The 25,880-nt window shown below is 31.1% G+C and overlaps 1 protein-coding gene across 4 annotated transcripts; it reads left to right on the top strand.

Annotated features, from left to right (window-relative positions):
• Positions 1-54: 54 nt before the first annotated feature.
• On the top strand, positions 55-25,188 carry LOC116345455 (syntaxin-1A). 4 transcript variants are annotated; one of them, XM_031774856.1, is made up of 7 exons: positions 55-646; positions 8,123-8,312; positions 8,414-8,671; positions 8,789-8,862; positions 9,017-9,154; positions 9,490-9,600; positions 24,482-25,188. In XM_031774856.1, exons 1-7 carry the CDS (start codon positions 614-616, stop codon positions 24,554-24,556), a joined length of 879 nt encoding a protein of 292 aa, XP_031630716.1. In that variant the 5' UTR covers positions 55-613; the 3' UTR covers positions 24,557-25,188. The 4 variants fall into 4 exon arrangements, with proteins under 4 accessions (XP_031630716.1, XP_031630713.1, XP_031630715.1 ...); XM_031774853.1 differs by lacking the exon at positions 24,482-25,188 and adding an exon at positions 18,640-18,884; XM_031774855.1 differs by lacking the exons at positions 9,490-9,600; positions 24,482-25,188 and adding exons at positions 11,657-11,767; positions 14,826-15,959.
• Positions 25,189-25,880: the final 692 nt, after the last annotated feature.

Below are 25,880 nucleotides of genomic sequence, written 5' to 3' on the forward strand. Positions count from 1 at the left end.
CAAACGGCTTGTGGCAAATGGTTGCGTTTATACAGTCAATACTTACAACTGTTGTCATTGACAGTATTACAGTATTACAATCACAATGAACTGCTCATTTTATTTGTAGCAGAACATTTGGTTTTCTGGTATCGAAAAAGAAATTACAACAAAAAAGCAGCAATCAATTTGTTTTTCTTTTTCGACAATCAGCAAGCATTTAATAATAATAAATCAAATAAATCGAAAAATTAGGTGTGATTTAATTCAATTTGTGGTTTTTGTGGAGTGCGTTTACAACTTTTTCAACGGATGGTACAGTGCGTTATTTGGGTGTGAACGCATCACTATCGATCGGAGACATATACACATCAAATTTTATTAGTTGTGTTTTTTGCACTGGGATACGCTTTGACGTCTGCGCGTACGGTGGTACTGCAGAAGAAGAAGGTATATGTACTGTGCCGAGGCTAGTGAAATAAAAAAGTTTTTTCGCTGTTGTCGTGTGTGCCATCGAGTCATCGAGTATATATGCAAATACGATAAACGAATAATTGGCATTTCAACAAAAATCACCGAATACCAATAAAAATTTTGGATTTTTTCAAAATTTTGGACTTTTTCTGGAAAAACCATGACGAAGGACAGACTTGCGGCGCTCGTTGCGGTACGTATTCAACATTTTTTTTTATTCTTTTCACCCTTTTGTTTCGACGGAGAAACTGTGGCACTCATTAATTGTGACAGCATTTTGTGTTATTCAAAAATTAAGTGTGATTGACCAAAAAAAAATGGACAAAATTCACGAATCAAATGAATTTTAAAGTGTTTTTAAGTGTGTTTTGTTTTGCTTTTCATTCAATCATTTGATTGTCTGATTTTCGTGTTCACTTATTCAAAGGAGTTGTTTACATTACATTGCCATTGAGATTTGTAAACCTGTTAGATTAGCTACGCTTAGAAATATGATCGCAAATTTTCAAAGCTTTCTACATCGCTTGTTGTATGATGGAATTTTGTCTTTTATTAATGGTCAAAGAAAAAGACATGCTTTACGGGCCATTCATCGGATTTTTTCTTGTTGATGATAAATGCGCGGACGTTTTCTTGTGTACTTCAAGTGTCAACAGCAATATAAGATTTTCATTTCATGCTACATTAGTAGTATTTAGTCGTTTGTCATCGGTTTCACTATATGACAATATAACCGAAGAGAATGAAATGTGTTGAATTACGATTTATAAGTCCAATATAAGGCAATTTTCAGATATGAGAAATTGAGCAAAAACCAAGACAAAAAATGTGAGTTTTTTGATAATAAGAATAAGAGCAAATGTACACAACAGAAGGTTCATGACAACATTTATTTTTTTTGCTTTGGTTTGCAAGCCAATGCTCAAACATGTTCTATGATATAAGACCGTGCAAGATTCATTCTTTCTTTCTCTCTCTATCGTCGCCTCTATCTCGTTCACTCGTATACACAATTACACATACTTGCATACACGGAAACATTTACACGTCCGCAATGGAGCAATCAAACAAACAGGCACGCATACACAATAGCGCACACATTGAAAATTGGTTTGCGTACCACATATAAACGGTATTTATTGCATACTCTGTGTGACGTAATGATTTTTATCTACATACCAAGAAAAAGAATGGAGAGAGAGAGAGTGAGAAAAAAAAACTTCTAAGCACGAATCATACGACACATTTAAGTGGCATGTGAACAAAACAATCGAGTCATATACACTAAAGTCTAAAGAGAAGCCAAAACAGAATCGTACGCGATGATTCATATTTTCAATTGGAAATTTTTTCTGGAATTGCAATCATTGAAATCGTCAGAGAAACTTACAAATGCGTTGATTGCATAAAAAAAGAACCAAATTATCACACTTCATCGTTTGAATGTTCGGTCATATTACATTTTTTGGGCACAATTTTGCAGAGCAATAGTCAAATTGAAGGAGAAGCATAGCGCGAAATTTTTTTCCCTTTCAATCCGCATAAAGAAAGATAATGATTGAGAACGAGGGAGCAAGAAGAGAGCAAATAAACGAAATATAAGTGTGTATAGTATAGCATTGTAATGGTCGCGCCAGTAAATAGTAGATAATATGCAAACGGTTAAAGTACATAACCTATTCAATGCTGTACAAAGAACCCACCCGTATTTCTAGCATTGATATTGCACACACACAAAAATCCGCACGTATCAAATATAAAATATAACAAATAAACAACAACAAAAAAACCACGAAATAGAAGAAAATGTTTAAATAAAAAAAAACAGCTTCAATTTAGCGCATAGCACAGCAACCGCAACATAATCGAATCATTTGTGGTAGACCGAAATAAAAGAAAATATTGAGACCGAACGCCAAAAATATGATTCAATTGTAAGCTACGTTTTTTTTTCTGCATTTTTATCGGCATAAATGTCTGGCAACTCGCATTTAAATATGTTCCGAAATGGATTTTTGCTCGCTTATTGTTTTGCGTGGTCATTTCTATTTCTATTGATTGTGCTTAATTTCATCGACAAATAATTGGCCGCCTATCTACTGTAAAGCAATTAGCAGAGCAATGTGAATTTGTCAAGCATTTAACGATTTGACACATTGGCTATAAACATATAGATAATTCTTGGAAAACAACGATAAATATGATATACACATCATCAGTAGATTGTTTAAATGCACCGAAACGGTATTCCTTTAGTCATATTGTTGAATGAAAAAAATGTGATTAATGTTCAATGACTTGCATACACACACACACACACATCAGGTTTTTTTTTGTTTGAACTTAAACTCGAAGCTCGAAATTAACGAAGGTCAGACAAGCATTCAATGACAATGAACAAAATTTCACTGAATTTGTTTTCCTATAGCAAAAACCAATTGCTCAACATGAAATTGGCAGTTTAAAATTCATAAACTGCCATTTAAAATCGCGGATTGACTCAATCAACATTTTGCGTAAAATCCAAAAACTATATATAATTATTATCGTTGAGTCATTTGCACTATTCTCGCCGAATATGCGTAGTTTTCTATACACTTGAAACGCTTTTAAACGCATTCAAATGACTGGTTTTTGGCTGAATAATCATAGCATTTATAAAGCAACTGCATTTATCACATCACCACGAAAACCAGATTGTGTGTTTGATTTTCGTTTATTTTCTAATTACGCCCATTACAGCAGACCCAATAATGTTTCATGGAATGTTGTTTTGTAGCAGAGTCATACATCGGCTATGAATGCCGGCAAATATACCCAATAAAAAAAAAAAACTAAACTCTATTAAGATGTATTGTATGGCATGAACGTGTGTCGCCATTGTTAATGCAGTAGAAGTTTTCGTACTTTTGCATCCAAAATGCACATTAAATTGATATACATTGTACAATGTACATGCGTTTTTTTTCTACTCATGTGCACGTGAACGTTTTCGCAGTGACAAGAAAAATCACAGTAATTTTACTGGCAACATTGCAATTCTTATGAAACTCGGTAAATTACCTCAAAACTGACAACTGAACAATTGGCAATGGTCTACAGTGCATTGAACAAGGTGCTTTTTAGAGTTTTTCAAATGTGGAGTGCAATAAACCAAGGGTCGGTTTTTGTTTGAATACAGTTCAGCACTTGCTACCTTACATGTTTCTCGTTGCGTTTGAAAATTCTGGTACTCGTGACCTGCTTTTTCAAAAATTATGTTCTGCCATTATCTTCAATCCACTCGAGCTTAAATTATTGTTTTGTTTGGTTTTGTTTTTGTTTTAATTGTCAATTTTCATGTCATTCTCGGTTTGAATATAATACAAACGAGTATATTCCTGCACATTATTATAACCGGATTAGTTGGGCTTTGCTCGCATTGTTGGACATCCACCAACACTACAATTTCAATTCCGCGCGCATACATATTTTCATCTGGAAATGTGCATATCGAGAAATTGTTATAACACTCTAGACATATAACATATCTCGTATACATATTTTATGCCTATATTTACTTTCGTTTTTCAATTATTTAACCGATCTCTACCGTGTGTATTCTCTCTCTCTCTCTCTCTCTCTCTCTCTCTCTGTGTGTGTGTGTTTTCAGGCGTTTGATTGACAACGCTATTCATTGCTAATTTGTTGCAAATTCACCGCCATAGTTTCGAATTGCTCTTTTGTTTAAATTTATCGTTTTCGTTCAGTTTATTTATTCTTTGTTAAATTTACTTTTATTTTCTTGTTTGTACTTTCCATTCTTTCCTCGATGTTATTCTATATTTTTCAATTTTGTTTTTTTTTTCCTTATTATTTTATCACGTTTGTAATGAATTTAGATTGAACATTGGCGAATATTGAATGATAAAATTGAAATTACCTACGAAGTATAATGACCAAAGAATAGTGTCTCATATCAAATTACCTCAAAAGTTTGTTCTTTTTTTATTCTGATTTTGAATTCGTGTGCGTTGTGTGCCATTCGTTGTTGATATTGATATCCGATATATGTGAACGATATCATATCGATTCGTTGGCGTATGTGTATGCGTGCATGTAACTCGATCGAATATATGCGATAAATGATTATCGATCTTGATAAAAAAAAAGCGTCATTCAGTTGAAAAGTGCATTGGCTGTCAAGACAACAAAAGAAAAGTTCCGTGATGATAGCGTGATTTGCATAGAATGTTAAGCACGTCGCCAACAAAACGCAGTAAAAATTGTGTCTTCACATCGCGCCCAGTAAACGAATGTTAATAACATTGGTTGAATGGGGTCCGTTTAGTCGTGTCTCGTTTCGATGTTATATATTATTTAATCGTTTTGCTTCATGTTTTCCTATGTATGTATCCGTTTCCTTTTTTGATTTAAAGAGGGAAAAAAATGTGTCTCGGTATATGTTGGTACTTTGCTTGGTCGCCAAGCAATAGTAACGGAAGCATGTTTGCAAAAAAAAAAAATGAACGTCTGTGAAAAATTATATGGGTCAAATGCACACTTTTAACCATTCTTTCTCATTGTGCTTTTTTACCAAGAGAAATGAATGAATAAACGCGAAGCACGCTTGGCTTGAAATGATTTTACATTGTAAACGTTTGGCATAAATCAATGGCCACTTATTCAATAGATGTTAGCTTGCACAATTCCATCAATTTTTTATGCGATTTTCATGTAATGCACACTCATTCATTGAATGAAGAAGCAACAAGAAATGAAAAATCGCTTTCGCCGTTTTGCGGAAAAATTGCAAAAAAACTAATTAAAAAAAGGTTCAATGTACTTGATTTTGAATGGAATCAATTGCCAAACGTACCAGTTCTTCTTCCGAAAATGCACACAAATTGACCGAAATAAAATTGCGAGAAAATTGAAATTACTACTTTTGATGTATAGGATTATATATAGTTTTCTCTCTCTCTCTCTTTTCCAAATAAATCGTTTGAAAATGCAGTTAGAGCAAGGTTTTTGGCAAGCTTGCCACTCAATCGCTGAATATTTCAAACCTATTATGACACGTCCATTGAATCCTCATTTATGGTTTTTTATCATAGGTGATGACGAGGGTTCCTAGGGTTCGGATCACCCTCCTCTTTATATACAGTTCTCATACATAACAAACGGGAAGAAAGTAACCATTTGACGTTTCCGATTAATGAACGTTAGTTATTTGGTCATTTTCAACGCACATTTACATCAAAACATTGTTGAATACAATAAATAAAAACAAATTATTGCAAACAATCATGCACTGTAGAATTTTTTCTGTCAATTTATGTTAACCAAATCGAAAACGAAGAAGAAGAACGTAAACGCACATAGGATAAACTGATCAAGGTTCCTGTATTTAAATAAAGCAAAATATTGTATCATTCAAACAATCTCAAATAAGCATGGCAACAGAAATTGGAACCGAAAAGTACGGAATCAATCGTTTTATATTGCGTGCGATACCGTAATCGGATCTGTTTAATACTCGAAGAACAAATGGTATAGTATTTGATAGCTGTAGAAAAACAAAGAAATAAATTTGCCATCGATAATGACACACACGCACATGATATCACTGTTATGCGTATGGGTGCGTGGGCGTGTTGATTTTTATTTTTCAACCAGAGACGCAACGCATTTTCTCAATCTCATAACGAGAAATTATTAACACATATTTTCATATCTATTGCAGTTTAGCCTGTTGTTTAAATTTTAGTGATTTGCTATGCACGATTTGATATCCAGAATGATGGACGATCCCATTCATATAATGGTTCAATTTGTGGTTTGTTAGTTTGATACAGAAAGCAAAGCATTTATTCAAGTGTGGTCGCGACACCATGACTCTTTGATGATGGATCGAAGTCATAGTTTAACCTCGTTGCTATCAAACACCGTATTGATTCATTTGCACTGATTCATTCGAGCAAGCATGAAATTTTTGCCAATAAAATAATTCATAAAAAATGCTCTTGCAAAGAGTTATCTATAAACGCGTGTATTTTATGTATGTTGATATATTTGCACAGCACCGTATATCCTAACCATGTATCACAATGAATGTTATGTAATCAAATGCTTCTTATGTTATATAGCGTACAGCGTACACGTACACACATTAAAATGATTGTATACATATATCATTAGCACATAAAAACATAAAATATAAAATAGATAATAAATATCGGCTGTTTAGGCATACTTGCTATGAAAAAGTATGTCGGCGACGACAATATTCTCCTTGTTCGACAAGACGTTATTGGTGTCGTTTGAATAATTTATCGTCAAGCAATGTTGATTTTTTTCCCTATTTTATGCAATACTTTAGTTTTCTTCATTCATTACGTTTGGATATCTAAAAAATAATATATTTTTGGTATCCTTAATTATTATAATAATCCATTATTTAAAAGGATTCAAAGGATTCGATTCAGTCTCTAGAGCATACACAAACACAATATTGATACAGTGAACATATGATTTTTAGTACTCAAAATGGATTGCATTTTTTTTTTCTTCTTAAAAATCCTTTTGGATTTTTCACTATATATGAAATTCACAAAGTGATAAATGCAAATGATATACGGCGCGCAAGGGAATTGACATGTAATTGATTTCATTGAAACGCGCCGACTAAATTGTTCATTCATAAAAATGCGAAATGCTTCTATCAGCCAGATAATTTATTGAGTGCGTTAACGTGGGCAAGGATGTGTGACACTGAACGTCGTTGTTACACCATAAAATATATTATGATAAAGATTAGCGAACAACGAAATTACTTATCGCTTGCCAACTTTGCCACTCCATTAACAATATGTTCAAGTAAGAAAAATGTTCATTCACCGTTATAATTTTTGTTGTTTATGTGCTCGCATAACAAATTCATCGATTCTGTTGGAATTTTCGATGGTAAAACTATTTTGATGTAGTTATGCTCTTTCTCTCTTTTTTCTTCTTCTTCTCACTGTCGTGTCTCGAACATCGATTCATTGATAAAAATGGAAATCAACGCGACAATAAATTGAGTTGTCTATGGCATGGATAGACGTTACCATTTTCCATCGTAAGAAGGCGGCAAGCATGCATATAATCAACAAATTTATTTTAAAATTTAAAATTCAAATGAGCATTGATGTCAATTCAACACATGAATGCAGACGAACTACTCTCTTTATTTCTTGTTGTTAAACACCAAAAAATATTTCCAATTTTCGCCTGGAGATAATAGCAAACTATTTCCAATCGCTCTTTTGCACGCGTACACGTTGTCTAATTTTTTTTTTTTTTATTTCAATGAATTTATGCAAGTTGAATATTTCTTTTGGGCAAATACTAGAATCGGTTGACGATGACAATTTGCCAATGTCATACATTAAAATGTGATTTAGTTCACTAATTTATTTCTCCCCATTCAGAATCGAATTAAATTAAAACCAATATTGAACGAATGGCAGAACTCTACATAAAAAGTCGGATTTTACTCTGATTTCGTGCACACTTTTAAAAAAATACTCGTAAAATTCTTCATTTTATTTTGGAAAATTATTTAACCTAGTTTTAGTGTTGCTTTCAATTCAATAAATTTGTTTTTAATTTTGGAATGTTTTTATACCTTTGATATAACTATGTTCAGGCACAAAGCGATGAGGAGGATGTTGGGACGGACGATGTTGCCGTCAATGTTGAAGGACGTGATGGCTTCATGGACGACTTCTTCAACGAAGTGGAAGAGATAAGGGAAATGATAGACAAAATACAAGCAAATGTCGAAGAAGTAAAGAAAAAACACAGTGCCATCCTTTCGGCACCTCAATCAGATGAGAGTAAGGCATATTTTATGGTGATATTTATTGCAATTACCAATATAAAAAATGTTTATTTTTTTATTTTTTTATTTTTATGTTCGATTCTTAAATTTATCCAGAAACAAAGCAAGAGCTTGAGGATCTGATGGCCGATATCAAGAAAACTGCCAACAAAGTTCGTACAAAACTTAAGGGTATTGAACAAAACATCGAACAAGAAGAACAAGCGAATAAATCAAGTGCTGATCTACGAATACGAAAGACACAACACTCGACCTTATCAAGAAAATTCGTTGAGGTGATGACAGAATATAATAGAACTCAAACCGATTACAGAGAACGGTGCAAAGGCAGAATACAACGTCAATTGGAAATCAGTAAGTGCAATATTGCAGCGATCAGTTCATTAAATTATATCGGATAAATAGTCGGCATAAAGCATCAATATTGAATGTAATGTTTTCATTTGTTTTCTTCGTGAATCGATTGATTAGCTGGTAGAACGACGACAAATGAAGAATTAGAAGAAATGTTGGAGCAAGGAAATTCAGCCGTTTTCACACAAGGCGTAAGTGTTTAATTCCCAATTCATATCCGAGAAAAGAAAAAAAAAAATACTTTTCAATATATCCATTCCATTTGATTCGTAACGAATGCATCTCTATCTGGGTATGTGTTTCGTTTTTTTCTTCTCTTTTCGTCTCCATTCAAATCTGCAACAGATTATCATGGATACACATCAAGCCAAACAAACACTTGCCGATATTGAAGCCCGGCATGCCGATATCATCAAATTGGAAAATTCGATAAGAGAATTGCACGATATGTTCATGGATATGGCTATGTTGGTCGAAAGTCAGGTAATGTTCTACTTTTCAAACTTATTGCATTTTGCATTCAATTACACAATCCCGACACATTTGATTGGTTCAAAGACCAGAATGGCATAAGAAAAAAAAACCATATTAATACATGAAATTGATTGTATGAAATTCCTAACGCATTCATTTAAAGTTTCCACACAAACTGATTTCATCATCATTATTCAATTTCAATTAGTTTACAAACGTTTGAAGATGAAAAAAAAATCTCACACTCTTTTCCTATCTGTCTCTCTCTTTCTTTCTCTTTTATTTTAATCCATTTTCAATACGCTCTCTTTAACAAATAACTGAATCTAAACAAATGTGTGCAGGGTGAAATGATTGATCGCATAGAATACCATGTTGAACATGCGGTCGATTATGTGCAAACAGCAACGCAAGATACCAAAAAAGCGCTCAAATATCAGAGCAAAGCTCGTCGGGTGAGTAAATTTTCTTCAAACTATATTAATCGATTTGTGTTTTTTTTCTTTTTTTCTTTTTTTTTCTTTTTTTTTTGTACGCCCATTGTGTATTTGTTCATACCCGTTTCAACCATCCACAAAAATATCCCTATTCCCAAAAAAAATGTTATGCAACTACTATTAACGCCTTTTTATGTGTGCAATCGTGCTATTGAATTTGATCTGTTTTGATTAAAAAAACATTGCATATGCTTTTTCAAAAAATGTCTCTTGTTTGTTTGTTTCCGGTTAATATATTATTACTAATAATATTGGCATTGAACTTATCCTCTTTCCCCCCCTCCCCAACCCATTTTAATTGATTTATTTATACTAATTTTGGTTTCAAATTTTTTATGTTCCAAAATAATAACTCTGTGATATCCTTTCATTCTAACTAATTTTGTTTACTTGTGTGACAATCGAAATTCCTCTAATTTGATAATCATAACTTGCATGCCTTTTACCTGTTTGTTAAACTATATGATGTATAATGTATATCACACATTAAACAATTCGTATATAAATTGCAAAATATTCGGAAAATTCATAACATGCATGTTTCGTTGTGAAAATCCAATTCACACTACACACATACACACCAACACAATACCAATCAAATTTTTTTTTGATATTTTGTATCTCACACTCTTATTTATATAATAATCAACTAATTGATAAATTGTGTGCTTTGATTTTCACTATTTAACCTATCGAATCGGATGAAATATTTATTCAATCAAAATTAACAATATTTATTACTTATCCAATTATGAATAAAATAAATTTGAATTTACATGACAAAATACACACACACACATACACACATCTATATCTACAACAATTACTTATACTTATTCATATAAATATATTCAACATATAATCTGATTTCTTCTGGAATGTCTGCATGAATTTTAATCACAACAATTTTGACAACATTAACAATCAATCAAAAACAATTAAACCAAACTTAAAATGTAATAATTTTGATCATAAATCAAAAATACACCGACTGACATTTCGAAAATACCCACAAAATGTGAATGATATCGTTAAATCGATCGAAATTTAAATATAAACAAAACATTATGGTAAATCCATTCGACAATGACCTACTCGATGGTTATTGTGGCATCTTATACACCACTAATCACCATCCACCGCAATGTCTACTGTTTATCCACATTAACTATGAATACTAACAATTGCATATTAATACCGAAACATATTGACAAACTCGATGCTGTGAACCGTCAAACCGTCTGTACCATTAACAATTACATTTAATTTCAATTAACATGTTGAAACAAACGTTGTCATTCATGATTCATCCATTAACTTCAATTGCAATTTTATTGGTGTGACCATGTAACAACAACACGGCTATTTCCATTCAAATCAAATAATTACATTTTCTTATCACATTTTATTTTATGCAAATTGGCACAACAAAAACAAAAAATTAACCATTATGCTACCACATAATACAACTCTTCGACGTATTTTAAATTTATTTGACTGGAATTGTCCGACTATTACGACATTTAAAAATGGTTATGGTTTGTGCAATTTTTGTTTTATCCATCTGGTCTGGTCTTTATTAAAATTCATTGCTGATGAAATACTAACCATGGGAAATGTTTAAATATAAACGTTGGGCACTGTTACTTTTTTCTACTATTTTTTATATCCTCTTTCTCTCTATTTCTGATACATGAAATCTGATTGAAATATATAATACATGGTGATGATTACTTATCTGATTTAATCCAAATGAATCAAAAAAATCCATAAATCCGTCTTTAAAAAAATGCATACATTTAAAACCCATAAAATCCTTCGTATCCACAAATACTCAACATGATAAGGTGAATTCACAACGTTGCCGATGTCATTTTCGTTTCAACTCTATCAATTCATCAATCATACAAAAAATTGATGCATTGGATAAACATTGTGTCCGTCCATCGTCCTGAAACCGAATGTGTGTGTATTGTCGCATGCCGTTGTTGTGCATCATCGATTGAATATGCAGGGCGAACTGGTTGACAGCGTTGAACATCATGTTGAAGCCAGTACTGACTATATAAAATCGGGCCATCTTGAACTTAAACAAGCCGAAATGTACCAATCAAAAGCTAGAAAGGTATTAACATTTGAATCTCAGTATCAGTCACAAAAACGACAGCCGCACTGTTGTTTTTTTTTTGCTCTGAACTTCTAACCACAACTTTCGGATTTCTATCTTCAACCGAATTAATTTATTATAAGCCGAATAATTCAAGTCAAACATTCAGATTAAACTAACTTAAATTCAAGCAAAGTTTTTGGGAATACTAATAAAACACAAAAACAATTGTTTGAAATTGAAAATGAGCGATAGATATAAAAAATGAAACAAACGAAAAAAAAAATTGGCAAAGCTCATTCGCAGATACATTCATACAACAAGTCCTCATGTTTTCAAGAATCAATATCATTCTCTCTTTCTTTCTCTCTCTTCGTGACTCTTTCACTTTTTTTTATCAGCATTAATTTTTCTTCTTTTTTATGTGTTTTTCATTTTTATTGTGTCTCTGGATTTGTATCGGGAAATATAGAACAAGCTCATGCCATTTGTGTGTTTATGTCGTGTAGCACAGGAGTGGTTTTATTGTGAAAACAATCAACTCCGAAAACAATCACATCACTGAGTACATCACTTTTACATGATGAAGCAATCAAACTCTACCATATTTATTGAACCAATTTTCTCTCTCTCTCTCTTTTCATATGCTTTCGACTCTCTTTCTCTTCAAATACTATGTATGTATACATGTTAAAAACGAAATGGCATTTGTAGTGGCTTTTAAGTAAATTGAAGCTGATCCGAATTAAGACCACTTCTTCAAAGTCAAAAGCGTCTAAGAACAAAATATCGGATACCATCGGCGATGAATAAGACATTTCATAAGTCTATACTGTAACGTTTCTATAAATGATGTTCTCTTTTTTTTTCTCATTATACTGCATAATTGTTCGAACGAAATATACATATGTGTGTGTCATCATGCTGCTGAAAATCATACTGAATTTTCGAAGGCTCACGATGAGAATCGCAAACAAAAGTCGATGGTTCAGCGTCAAAACAAAATAAAAGTTAAACATGAATGAATCTTGAAAAAAAAAACACACAAACAAAATAAGAATCGATGCTACCAACAGGTAAATAAAGTGTCAACAACAAATAAACAAAAATTCCATTTTTTAATGTGTTCTGCTTCATTCGGTGAATAATGACAGGGAAAATATGTCATAAAAAATATATTCGTCGCATATTTCAATAGAAGTCGTATAAAAAAAGTAATGCAAATAAGCCATATAAAATTGCACTAAATGATGTGTCAATGTGAGCGTTCTTCTCTCTCCAGAATTTTTCTCACTCTCACCTGGCGATAATTGATGCCTTTGTTGCTTTGCAACACACCATTTTCCTCTATTTCATCTTTGCCAAATTGAAATTTAAATTTTCATTTCTTTACATAAGAAAACCTCTTCAAAATCATCGCAATGAACATAAGAGTCACTCAATTAGATGTGCACTCAAAATTCATTTTTATTTTTCAAAATTGATTTGCGTGTGATGTGAATAACGGTGTAGACATCCGACAAGCGGATAATTGCAACAAATCTGCTCATACACTCGGATAATATGATATAAGAGCAAACTGTAAAGAGGGTAGCGGCAAACAATTTACCGACAAACATAAAAAAGAAGCGCTGTACATATATACACACACATACGTACTTTTTTTTAAGTTTACCTTTCATAAATGAGTCCACTTCGTGTATATTTGTTTTTTTTTTTTCAACGCTCTCGCAACTGTTTAAATAGAACTGTGTAATTAGGGTAACGAACGAAAAATTCCATGCCAAGTGGATTATTTTACAGGAAGTACAGAGGAAAAAAGCAGCAGCAGCTACAAACACTCAATTCCGTAATATAGCACATATGTGCTAATTGATTGCATTACATAATCACGTCATCTTGGTCGTAGTTTTTACAGTCATCGTCATCATCTTCACGTCTGACGCCCTGCCGTCAACGTCGTCGTCGTCGTCGTCGTCATCATCAGATCGTTTATCGTTGATTGCATGTGAATTTACGTTTTCTCAATCCCATTTCTTCGTTCGGTTTTATCGCTCAAATTCATATATAGTGAAAAGCGTCAAGAATATTTCTGCTTTGATTCAGTATTCCCAATGACAAGTTTACTTCCATTACATTTGACTTTTGTTCGCCGTAGGGGGAAAAGAGGTGGCTGGTTTTGTTGAAATTGTAACATTTCAAAAATGAAAAATCCCATTTTTGGATTGTCTTCTTGATGTATGCAAGTACAGCAATAATCGATTGATTTTTTTTGTTATCTATCAGTGCTTCTAATATTCACTGGCAATCGACTTTATTATGTCGAATAATTTTGAACATATATTTTTGAAACGAAATTTTCAGTACTGCCTTAATCGAAAAATAGTAAATAACTAACAAATACCGCTGACGAAACGCCGAATGAACTTACATTCACTGACTGTGTTAACTTGTTCTTTTTTTTTAAATTTAGTTTTACATCAACTAACAATTTTTAAGTTTTTTTTTTGTTTCAGTTCCTTTTGTCAAATAATTTAAAACTTATCCTCGGCAGACTCACTCAAACATACACAACGACTTTTGGAGCATTTGTTAAAAATCATTTAATGATTGTTTTCTATCCAGTCATTAATTTCGAAAAATAAATGATCCTTTAACGAATTTGTGTGGGCATTTCGAGCTTAAACGAAATAAATCCAATTTAATTCTATCATTTCATCTATATCAATTTAACGCGTCTTATTTTAAATCCAAAACAACAGCCTAATGATTTTCTTGTTTTCCTTTCAATTGATAGCGCTTTAATATGTGCTTTGCGATTATATTTAAGTTCTTGCGCAAGTATTTACTTTGGTTATTTGCTCGTAAAAACGATAAGATTGTATCGCCTCAAACACAAATGGCACAATTGAACTAGTTTGAAATGTTCACTACATAATGCTAACATGAACGAATGAAAACGCCGAGGATAAGCATTGAATTTTGTAGTTTTCCATTTTTTTAAAAGAAATTTTCACGTTGACTCTTATTTTTATGTTGATTTTTTTTTTCTTTTGTCATCTTTTTTTATTTGCAGAAAAAAATCTTTATCGGAATTTGTTTGCTAGTGACAGTAGTTATCCTATTAGCAATTTTATTGCCGTCATTCAAATGATTGAATAAGCAGAAGAGGCACGAAAACACATTTTTGAAAGCGATGGTATACGATGGTTGAAGTATAAAAAATATAACAGAATTTAGATCACATCCAATCAAATTCAAGCATTCGAGAATCGACAAATCCATTTGAAAGGCAAATTTCTTGGATGAGATGCAACGCGTAGTTCAATTTGACTTATGTTTAAATTCGCTAAAACTGCAATATACTTGTCACAATACAAACATGAAGCATTTTGTGACCTTTTTTTATTCATTTAGCTTTCGTTCAAAAAGTTAAGGGCAACCAATTTATAATTAATTAATCAAATTTTGCTTTATTTTTTTTAATGATTATTATATTTTCTTTCGATGCTTATGTTTTTCACCGATATTTTGTATTCTAATGTTTAGTATTTCAATGTTTTTTTTTGCCATTAAATTTAAGAAAAACAATTATGAGTGTATATAAAACCATGTAATGTATAATTTTTTTTTGTGTTATCTAAGATTTCTATTTAATTTATGGTAACGAGACCATTCTCACGGTGCTTCATGCGCAAGTAAAACCAGATTATGTTTGAATAATGTAGAGAAGGGCATAAGAGGGAAGAAAAAAAATGATTTAGTAGATACGAAAATGAGATTGAGTCGGTCATTTGAGACACTGATGTGATAATGATCCCATTTATTTTGTGCATCGAATGAAAATGCAAGTGCATCGAATGAAAATGAGATTCTAACGTAATCATGGACGATTTACAACGAACAAAAGAAATTTAAAGAAAAACGAAGAAGAAGAGAGGAGAAAAACTATAATTTATTGAAGATAGAAAGAAGGAATGATAAGAGAGAGAGAGGAAGAGTAAAAAAAGGATGGAAAACAAGAGTAAGAAGCTATGAAGAAGCCACAGTTTAACTAATCAGGTAACTTGACGTCGCCAACATAGATGCACTACCATTTTGATTTGTGTACACAACTCTCCAGTGAAATGTTCAATTTCGTACCTGCACAGGTGAATTCATCGATTCAAAAATTCCGCATTCGGAATTATATTTTCGTATGAAAAAAAAACGAAGAAGATGAAGTAGAAGAGCATTCACATTACTACAGTAGAAAGGAAGATGATATTTGTACTAAATTCAACGGACATTTGTGATAGCATTGTGAATCGGATGTACTTTGTCTGTTCAATTTTCGTGTGGTTCGTTCGACTAATAATAATGTCTCTAAATAGAAGTTCTGATATATTTATCGATATGAATAAGTTATCAGATAATTGAATTTGCTCGTTTCATTGAAAAGTCAGTACAGCATTTTGATTTATTTGCACACATAAGCTAAACAACGCCGAATATGAATGAATCATAAGCCAAATCGATTTATTATCACGACTCTTTTGTATCAATCCTCCTTTAGATTAAATAGGTATTTAAAAAAAAACACATATATATACGGGATGATTTTCTAATTTAACGTTTATATTTTTTAATATTCGTTTGCATTTAATTTTAAAAAAACCGACACACACACACACACACTTTTTAGACTATAAGAACAAACTGTACGTGTACATAAAAATAACGAAATTTCAATGACTTCAAGATATACGCAATGAATAGTTCATTGATTCCTAACACACATAATATACACTTAAATGAATAAATAATAATGTTGCGTAATTCTGACCTGATTTTTTTAATTTTTTTTTTCTCTGGCTTCGAGAATACAAATTGCTTGCTTTGCAATTAGCGAAATCTATCTAGAAAGATATTTAAATCGTAAGGCGACATTCGTCTGTTTTTATTCAATTTTATCGCAAACCTCAAATGTACGGCAACTAGAAGACCTTTCCACATTCACCTAAGGTTATACATGATTTTTTAACGTCTGTCATTTTTGAAATCGTCTGAAATGAAAATGCCAAGGGCCAAGCATAATATTTCATTTGTAATTTCTGCGTCATTGAATGCGATTCATAAAATATGGGTATATCTATCGTTAAACCTTTTCACATATGCTTTAAGTCAGTAGAGTTTCTCATCCAAATCACAGGAGGGGGGGGGGGTGTAAACCCCCTACCCCCCTCCGCACACTACTGCTTTAAGTCAAAATTGTAAAGAATGCACCTGAAAAAATAGTGCGTTGATTCTATGGTGAAAATTGGTAAGAATAGTTTTTGGCCTGGAAAACATTCAACCTGCATTAAACGTACGAAAGTCTAGGTTTTGTGTATGTTTCGTGTCTTTCACCAATCGTTTTGGATTAAGACTATTCAAATTGTGCATCTGGTAAAAGTTTAGTGATGCATAATTGTTGTACAACTAGACTGTTCAACTTTCTCGTTGATTTTGAAAGTACAGACACAGAGAGAGAGAGAGAGAGAGAGAGAGAGAGAGAGAGAGAGATGGATGAGAATTTCCACTGCATAGGATAAATAGCAAAAATAATGGAATTGCATGTTTTTCCCATTGAATGAGAGAATATGCTTACTCATTCGGTAAATGCGTTAGCATTTGAATTGAGTTGTATTTTAAAGCGGCGCATTATGGAAACGAACAGGATATGCCATTTACATTTGAATACCATGTAAATGAATACTGTTTCTAACATTTTGGAAAGGAGAAAAGTTGCAGACAACAAGAATAATAATATAAACTAATAACAAATAAGTGCACTTGTGACCGAAAGCACCGAAATGTTTACTTAAAAAGTGAATTCAAGAAATTCGCGCTCTATGTCTCTCACACACTTTCCATTGCACATACTCTTACGCTCATGATTTCATCCGATTAAAACATTAATTGCGCATAATTCAACCGACTGCTTATATCGATGTCGATGTTTTTTTTGTGTTGGTGTTTGAACTTAAATGTGCAAAAAACAAAATTGTTTTGTATTTTTCCGAAAAAAAAATAAATAAATGTGTTTTGCTCCATATTTTTTTTACTCTCAAATATATTTCTGAATTATTAGCGAATAATTACATCTTTTGCGTAAACTGAATCCTTCTTCATTTTCCCACTCTTAAATGTTTTACGCTATAACTCTGAAAACGTTTTTAGTTGTTTTTTTTTTTATTTATGGTTGCATCACTGTGCGCTTCTCTTCTCCCACACACACATCCTACACATCACATTATATCACAACACGTCACAATACATTACACCGGAACTGAGAGACACTGCCTCTTCAAGAACCGGTCATCATCATCATCACACATACACCCACACATACATACTATAATGACGCATTCGATAAACTTTTCATTGCATTTAATTAATTATTGTCTCCCCATTAAGTGTTTCACTGTGTGTACATCCCCTACTGTCTATATTTACACTATTGATCTCTCTATTACACACATTGTCTTACTCTCTACCCCCTCTCTCTTTTTCTCTATCTTATACAATAAAACCAAATATTGAAACTCTTACGTTATAATTATCATGCTTGAAACCTCGTCGGACTAGCTACAGTTCGTGTAAATTCCAATTAGTTACAATTCCCTATGTGTGTACTTTTCTGTTTGTGTTGCAATTTATTGTCATCCATTGTTTCGCTATCTACCTTCAAAATATACTCAAAAAAAGTCGTATGTCATGTTTTTGTTCGTTCTGTTGTTATTGATGTGATTTAAAATGATTTATTTGACCAAATTAAATAATTGAATTTTTAATTTTTCTTTTTTTATATACATACATATTTTCTTCATCACGATTGAATCAATTGGTTGGATGGCGTGAAAAAATAGAAAAAGATTTGTATTTTGGTCTGTGTCATCATTCTCGTGATCATCGTGGCAGGCGCATTAGGACATTACACCGGCATTTACTAATTAATTTTGCGAATGCGTAATCATCATATGTGCTATAGCAAATTTAGCTGAAGCCAAACGATTCGTGGACCATATCAAATGGTCACACTGAACAATGCACACACATACACACATTATCACCAAGATCTTTTTTTTGCAAAATGGCATATTAACAACAAATTGACAGATAAAAAAGAAAAATTAAGCTAAAAATTGAAAAAAAAAAAAAAAAAAAAAAAAAAAAAAAAAAAAATTTTTAAAAAAATTTAAAAAAAAAAAAAAAAAAAACAACTACAACACAAATATTTTGAAGAAATTCTTAAAGCAATGGGCAGAGTGGAAAGTGATGATATAATAGCTGGAATTGAAAACAACTAAAAATTTTAAAAATTATAATCACATAAAATAGCAAAGCAACAATACGGGAAATTGAACTAAGCATGAAATCGGCTTAGCAACCTACATTTGCAATCTTATATTTATTTTTCATTGTAGAATTATTTTGGAAATAATCAATGTATTCAAATTGGAAACAACAAGATAAAAGTAAGCGATATCAATAAACCATGATCCAACAAAATATTACACTCACGCATCTGACAACCAATGTCCAGAATGTGGTTTTACGGGCAGCATATAATTACTTGTGTTCATTCAATTGGCCGATTTCAATGAACCGAAATAAACCGATTATTTATCACAATGCTATTATTAGTACCGTACATGGAAACATCGATAAATACCTTTTGGTTTTATTGACTGATGATTACACAATTAATGTAAAATAATTTCGGTTTTTTCTTAGTTTTAAAATGTTCATCCGAAAATGACGAATGAAAAATACAAACAAATATATGCTCCTCAATACGCCTCTAGCAGAGTTATCTTTTGCGCTGATATAAAAATAAATGGTTGTCGACAATAATTTCAAGGTGCTTTCCTAAAATTGATTTCATTTTGTATGCACACAGTATGATACAACCATTTTCAAAATACAGCAGAATACGGACATATCAAGCTTTCATAGCTTTTTCTTCAGCAATAAAATTGTCGTCGGCTTTTCTAATTCGTAATTGGTTTATTTCGTCAAACGTACGACAAAGAAAGTGAAACAAAAGATTAACGTAATTAATTGCTTGAAATTCCGTCCCCAAACCACACAACAAATGAAAACAATGTATATTTGTGAATGGCAATATTGATAAATTCAGTTTTTATCTCGCTGCGATTTATTATTTAAATAAATGGCGAATTTTCAGGAGCCAAACAAAAACAAAAACAATACTTTTGACAGGCCATTAATGCCTTTGTTGCGTTTCTAACAGCATTTCGTCTCCAAAACCCTCTGGAGCACCACACAATAAAAAAATTCATTTGAAGAACCTTCGAAAAAAAAATTAAGTTGTGTGAATCGATTGAAGTAGCACGAAATATTAGTTTCATTCATAGTAATAGTATTCCGTTTGAAGTGAAAACGATATATACATTGAAATGAATATAATGGTTTTATTCGCTCTTCACCATATGATTTGATTTTTTCATTTTATAATTTGCTAAACTTCGACTTTCAAACAACTAAGTAGAAAATATTTTATCATGGGGCCTGTACCTGTATGCTTGTAGCATAATCTGATGATACATCATTAGTTACTTCGTGAGCTGAGCTACGAAGTGCCACTTATGGGATTCATATTATTATGATGGGTAATTTTTTATGCTTTCGTGCTCAATAACAATAATAGAGGGCATTTTTTCCACAACAATTTTCAACCCATAAATTCCATCTTATAATCGTTCCGGTCTTAGCAACATATAATACATAAACATCAACGGGACATATATATATATATATCCATACTCGTCGTTGTCTCGTTTCATTATCTTCATATCATTATTTTGTTTTTCTTTTCTCAAACATATATATTTCATTTACACTTCCGAATACAGAATGAAAAAGTACATTTTAAAAGATTTTAGAATGAAAATAAAAAGATGCGGAAAAGCTATTGCAACATACATTTCACGTGCAATTTTTAACTTATGTGATCGGTTCAGCGAAAAATCGCCTATTCAAAATTATCTATTTATCAATGAAAAAAAAAAAAGAAAATAAAAACAAATCAATGGCCAAACTTTCACCGTTTGAAGTGCCTGCGTCGTAAGCATGGTCCAAACATTCTGCATGTGCGTCGCGAGATTTAAAACAAACAAACAAATGAATGAACAAACGAGACAAAAAAAATTAACTTAAATGTGACTTAGAAAATAAATTGGTTTGTCTTCAGCTTAAAAAATAAATAAATAGACATTTTGACAATGTACTGTTTCGCTTTTCCTAAACCAAACTGAGAGTTCATTTTTCTTGTTTTCTTCTTTCACAACCTCCATTCGTACCTTGATTTTGTAAATAATACAACAGAATTCAAAAAAACAACAACAACAAATATTTATCGGTAGAATATCACTCCAAATTTCGCAATTATAAACAAAAACCAACCGATCTGAATCGATTTTGAAAACAAACGAACAAACTAATTATGCAATCAGTTATGGAATCGGTTAAATTCACTTAAATAATCTACTCTCATATTTCATTTTCTTCAAATCGATCTACTCGTTGTTAAAAGCGTGCTTTCCCTTCATGATACGGATGTTCTCGTTTTTTTTAAAAAGAAATTTAGTAATATTAAACTTCAGTAAAACGAAAATAAATTTAAAATGTCATATTGGAGACGAACGTTCAAAGAGAATCATATATTAAAGAAAATGGCATTTAAATTAGTCAAATCTTTATTAATTAAAATGGACAAAATTGATCCAATCAAACAACAAATATAAAGTACCATTTATTCAATTAAATATAAGTCACCATTTTCGCACACGGTAGCGATAAATAGTGATTTATTATCATTATATATTTAAACAAAAAAAAATCAAATAAAAAAACAACACATTAATAAATATTATCATTAATGTAGAGTATTAGGCAATATTTAGTGATTAAACATTTGAATAAAACACTATTAAAGTAAAACACTTTAAAAAAATCTATGAAAATAACACACTCACAAAAAAAAATCTCAAATATGTATTTAAAAAAATTAAAAGAAATGTTCAACTCTTATATCAACAGAACCTTGCAAATGGCATGCATGAGCCGCTTGAACAGGACAAGCTCAGAATGTCATTGACAAAAAATGTTGATTAAAAATAAGAAAGTGATAATTAATTATAAAATTGAACAAAATTAATAATACTAATGCTAATAAAGAAAAAAAAACAAGTAATATAATAACATTGAAATAAGAACAAGTCGAACAAGTATTTAAATTTTGAAAAGTTTATGCTTTTGATATATTTTGATATCCATATCAATAACTTTTGCTTTCATAATTTAACCATTTATTTTGAATATAATAACATTATTATATCCAAGTATTTAATTGTTTATTTTGTAATTCATTTTAGTAAATTTGCGTTTAAAATATTTTTGTACGTTGAATTCGGTTTGTTACGTTTTCATTAGTTCATTTCATCATAATAATTCGTATTTCATTTGAACGGAACATTCACATGGGCGATTAAAATTTTTGTATTAAATAAAGACTCGATTCAGATGAAACATCATTTCAATAAATCACATTGTTCTTCAAAGAAAATTCAACATAAGAGAGACGGATTTTTTTCGGATTTTCTCCATTTATAAACTTTGCTTTTAAAATACCCCGGTCACATAAAATGACGTTATTACGTCAATCTACGATTCGAAAGAGTATTTCTCGAAGATTTTTTGAAAAATTCATAAAATATGAAAATTGAAAAGTCGCATTTTCGATATTTTTTCCGCTTCAAAATTATTACAATTTTCTCGCAAATTTTATATCAAAAAGAGTAAATTGTTTAATAAAAAATTTAATCGTTCATATTACAATACATACAATACACACATGCAGAAATGAATTTTAACTTAATTTTTCTTTCTCAATGTGATAACAAAGTAGCGAACGTTCTCAAACTATTAAATTCATTTTCTTGTGTGTATTTTATGTTTTTTTTTAAACGCTACTGATTGCATTTGATTTTTTTTTTTGTAAATTGATGTGCCAGTCAAAGATATTGGCTACATTTTTGTTAAAAATCTCCAAATACCGGAAAAAAATCTCCATTTTTAATTAGTTCCATAAACTAAATATTTAATCTATGTCTTTGCTATAAATCTCTCTAGATGGCATTGTGAGAAATTCGTTTATTTTGAATCTCTATAGCCTTATCCAGTTGCAAAAATGTTCAAAAACGGAATTTATAATTTCATTTTTCTTTAAAAATTGCTTCCAAAAATCACAAAATTAAATAGTAGTCAAATTTTTTGCTCGAATATATTCTGTGACATTGACAATTTCTCATCGAATTTGTCAAATTGCTTTAGATTCACATCACTTTATTTCTCAATCACTTATCATATCAAATATTATTCAGCTTAGCCCACTTTAAAAATAGCTCGTTGCATAGAACAAAAAAATAACATTCAGATTTCAAATTGTGCGATACATTTTTATTTATTATAAGGCTGTATTTTCAATTAAAAAAAAAAACTATTTGGTAAATTTTAGTGTAAAAAAAACTTTGTGTATTAAAAGAGGAAAAATATAGAAGAAACCATTAGGAAAAATTCGATTTGATTTTCTTATCTATAGAATACAAACGACGGTATCACAATGGTGTTTATTTTTGATTGGCTAAATGGTGTAAGAGATTTTGTATTTCAGTTTGAATTTGTGTTGAATTGATATTGTGTGCGTTTAATGAAAATTTACGCAGTATATCACTTTCTCATGACATTCTCATTGACACACAAAACAAAAACAAAAACAAAAAAAGAACGTTGTCAGTAGTTAAATTTTTCGTAGCATTCAGGAATGCAATTGTGAGATTTGAAATATTTGGATTAAGACAAATGTGTTTCTTTGGTTTTTATTATTTTGATAAAATTTACGCTATGATCGACCAAACGGAACACACAGAATGAAATATAAAATGAATGAATGTAAAGCTCGACAAAAACACTTTTTTAATGTGTAACATAATTGAACATCAATGTTGCACTTGAAACCAAACACTTTGTCAAGTTTTACAATCATGTTGAAATTTTTATTTATATAAAAAAAAAATAGTATGTATAGTAGCAATGAAAATATCAATAAATCACCAAAGTAAATGCCAAATACTTAAATCTCACCTTTTATGGATCAAACTTTATTTATTTTTGCTCGAATGTATACACAAAAGTCTAGTTTTGTTTCTGTTGGTTGTTTTACTTTAATTCTTTATATAGTCTAGCGTCTAAGGCAAACAAATAACATTTGCAATGAACAAGGATGAATCGATTTAATCAAATCGATCACATATAGAAAACAAAAAAAAATTCTTTAACAATATTTAAGCACGCAATTTCATTGAATTTCTTTAATATTGATCTTTTAAACAAAAACAACTTATATAAACTAACCTAAACGCCATATATATATACATATATCTTACATATATACACATGAATACATTTATTTTTTTTTCTTAAAATTATTAGAAATTAAATTATTAATAATAAAAACAAAACAAAAACTACTGAACTTTCGATTGCCATTTATTTTAAATTAATTTGCTGCACCAAATTCTAAATCGACAAAATGACAATAATCTGAGTTTTCTTTTATTTGATTTTTTTTATATCTTTGAATTGATGGTGAACGTGTTTGGTGGCTGATATGGTTGAAAATTGCAGAAGAAGATAATGATTTTGTTGTGTTTGACTGCACTGGGTCTCATGGGAGCTGCATATATCAGTCAATATTTCTAAATGGTTTAGTGTGAATTGTCACCAAAAAAAGAGATCAGCACAAAAACAACATCAACAACAAAAATAATACAGACAGACATACAGACACACAGACACAGATACACACGAACACAGAGACCGAGAGCTATCAATGAAAGCCCAACACCAAATTTCTCAGATATGACATTTTAATGGGGACATACACAAATACATCCACAAACACCAGCACATCTCAAGAACATCAAAACTCAAAGGTAAATACACTGTTTAAATTTAATTGTTTCGCACATTCACAATCCAAAAGGATAAAATAAATATAACAAGAATTGCAATTGGAAATCCTTTGATAATACAATAATTTAAGATGTGCAAAAAATAAAACAAGTTATAATAACATAGTAATATTGATAAAAAAATAACAAGACAAGCCCACCACCTCCAAACAATCAAAACGACTTCCAAATTCAAAAAAGGCTACAATAAATTATAACAAAACAAAAGAAACAACCGAAAGACAAAATACACGATGAACGAATCTAAAAATGAAATAGGAGAAAATCTATCACATTTATTATATAATTTATTGTGGATATTGTGCCCATATTTAAATGTCGCGTACAAAAAGTAAAAAAAAAAAAAAAACAAACAAAAAATGAAAACGTAAGAAGAGGAGGAAGGAGATATATACTAAAATAACAAAACAAGAGAAAAACCGCCGACATATAGCCATAACATTTTGTGGAAAATTTGGTTTCCAAACTTAAGCAATATTAGGATCAGGGGAATTTAGTATGCAAAATCGATCTATTTCTTCAATAGACAAAATGAAGTGGCGTACATTTCAAGTGTTCGATTGACAGATATGCATTCGTAACACCCCGACCATGGAGATTATATCATTGTTTTTGAAGCAAATTAAAAACATCAACAATAATAAATAATAATGATATATTACTTTAGCGCAATCTATCAAAATTTCCATGTACGTCAAACGCCTAAATACACATCCAAACACCGCAAAGCAACCAAATGCAGAAAATGTGCCATCAATCTATTATAGAGCATCTATTTATATTTCATCAACACAGTAGAAGAAAAAAAATGTCGTAGCTCATCTCTGAAAGTCAACTGAAAATAGATGCGATTTTCTGTGACATGATAAAAGAAGCTCGCTTTTCTCTCTATTATTTTACTTTCGCTTGAAATGGCTGCTATTGCATTTGAAAAAAATAATTGATGGCATATTTTCTATAGCAATTGTTGTTGTACAAGTGCATTCACGCCTATAAACTCACTTGAGAGACTCATATCATTCAACGACATTTAAAGTTGTGACTACAAGCCT

Source organism: Contarinia nasturtii, unplaced genomic scaffold, assembly GCF_009176525.2.
Source record: "Contarinia nasturtii isolate CC-2019 unplaced genomic scaffold, AAFC_CNas_1.1 Cnas_scaffold_1240, whole genome shotgun sequence".
Taxonomy (NCBI): domain Eukaryota; kingdom Metazoa; phylum Arthropoda; class Insecta; order Diptera; family Cecidomyiidae; genus Contarinia; species Contarinia nasturtii.

Excerpts from the sequence above, each read along its gene's own strand:
- LOC116345455 (XM_031774853.1), top strand. The coding sequence starts at position 614 with ATGACGAAGGACAGACTTGCGGCGCTCGTTGCG. Across the intron at positions 8,313-8,413 it reads GGCACCTCAATCAGATGAGA|AAACAAAGCAAGAGCTTGAG; the intron begins GTAAGGCATATT and ends AAATTTATCCAG. Across the intron at positions 9,155-9,489 it reads CTATGTTGGTCGAAAGTCAG|GGTGAAATGATTGATCGCAT; the intron begins GTAATGTTCTAC and ends AAATGTGTGCAG.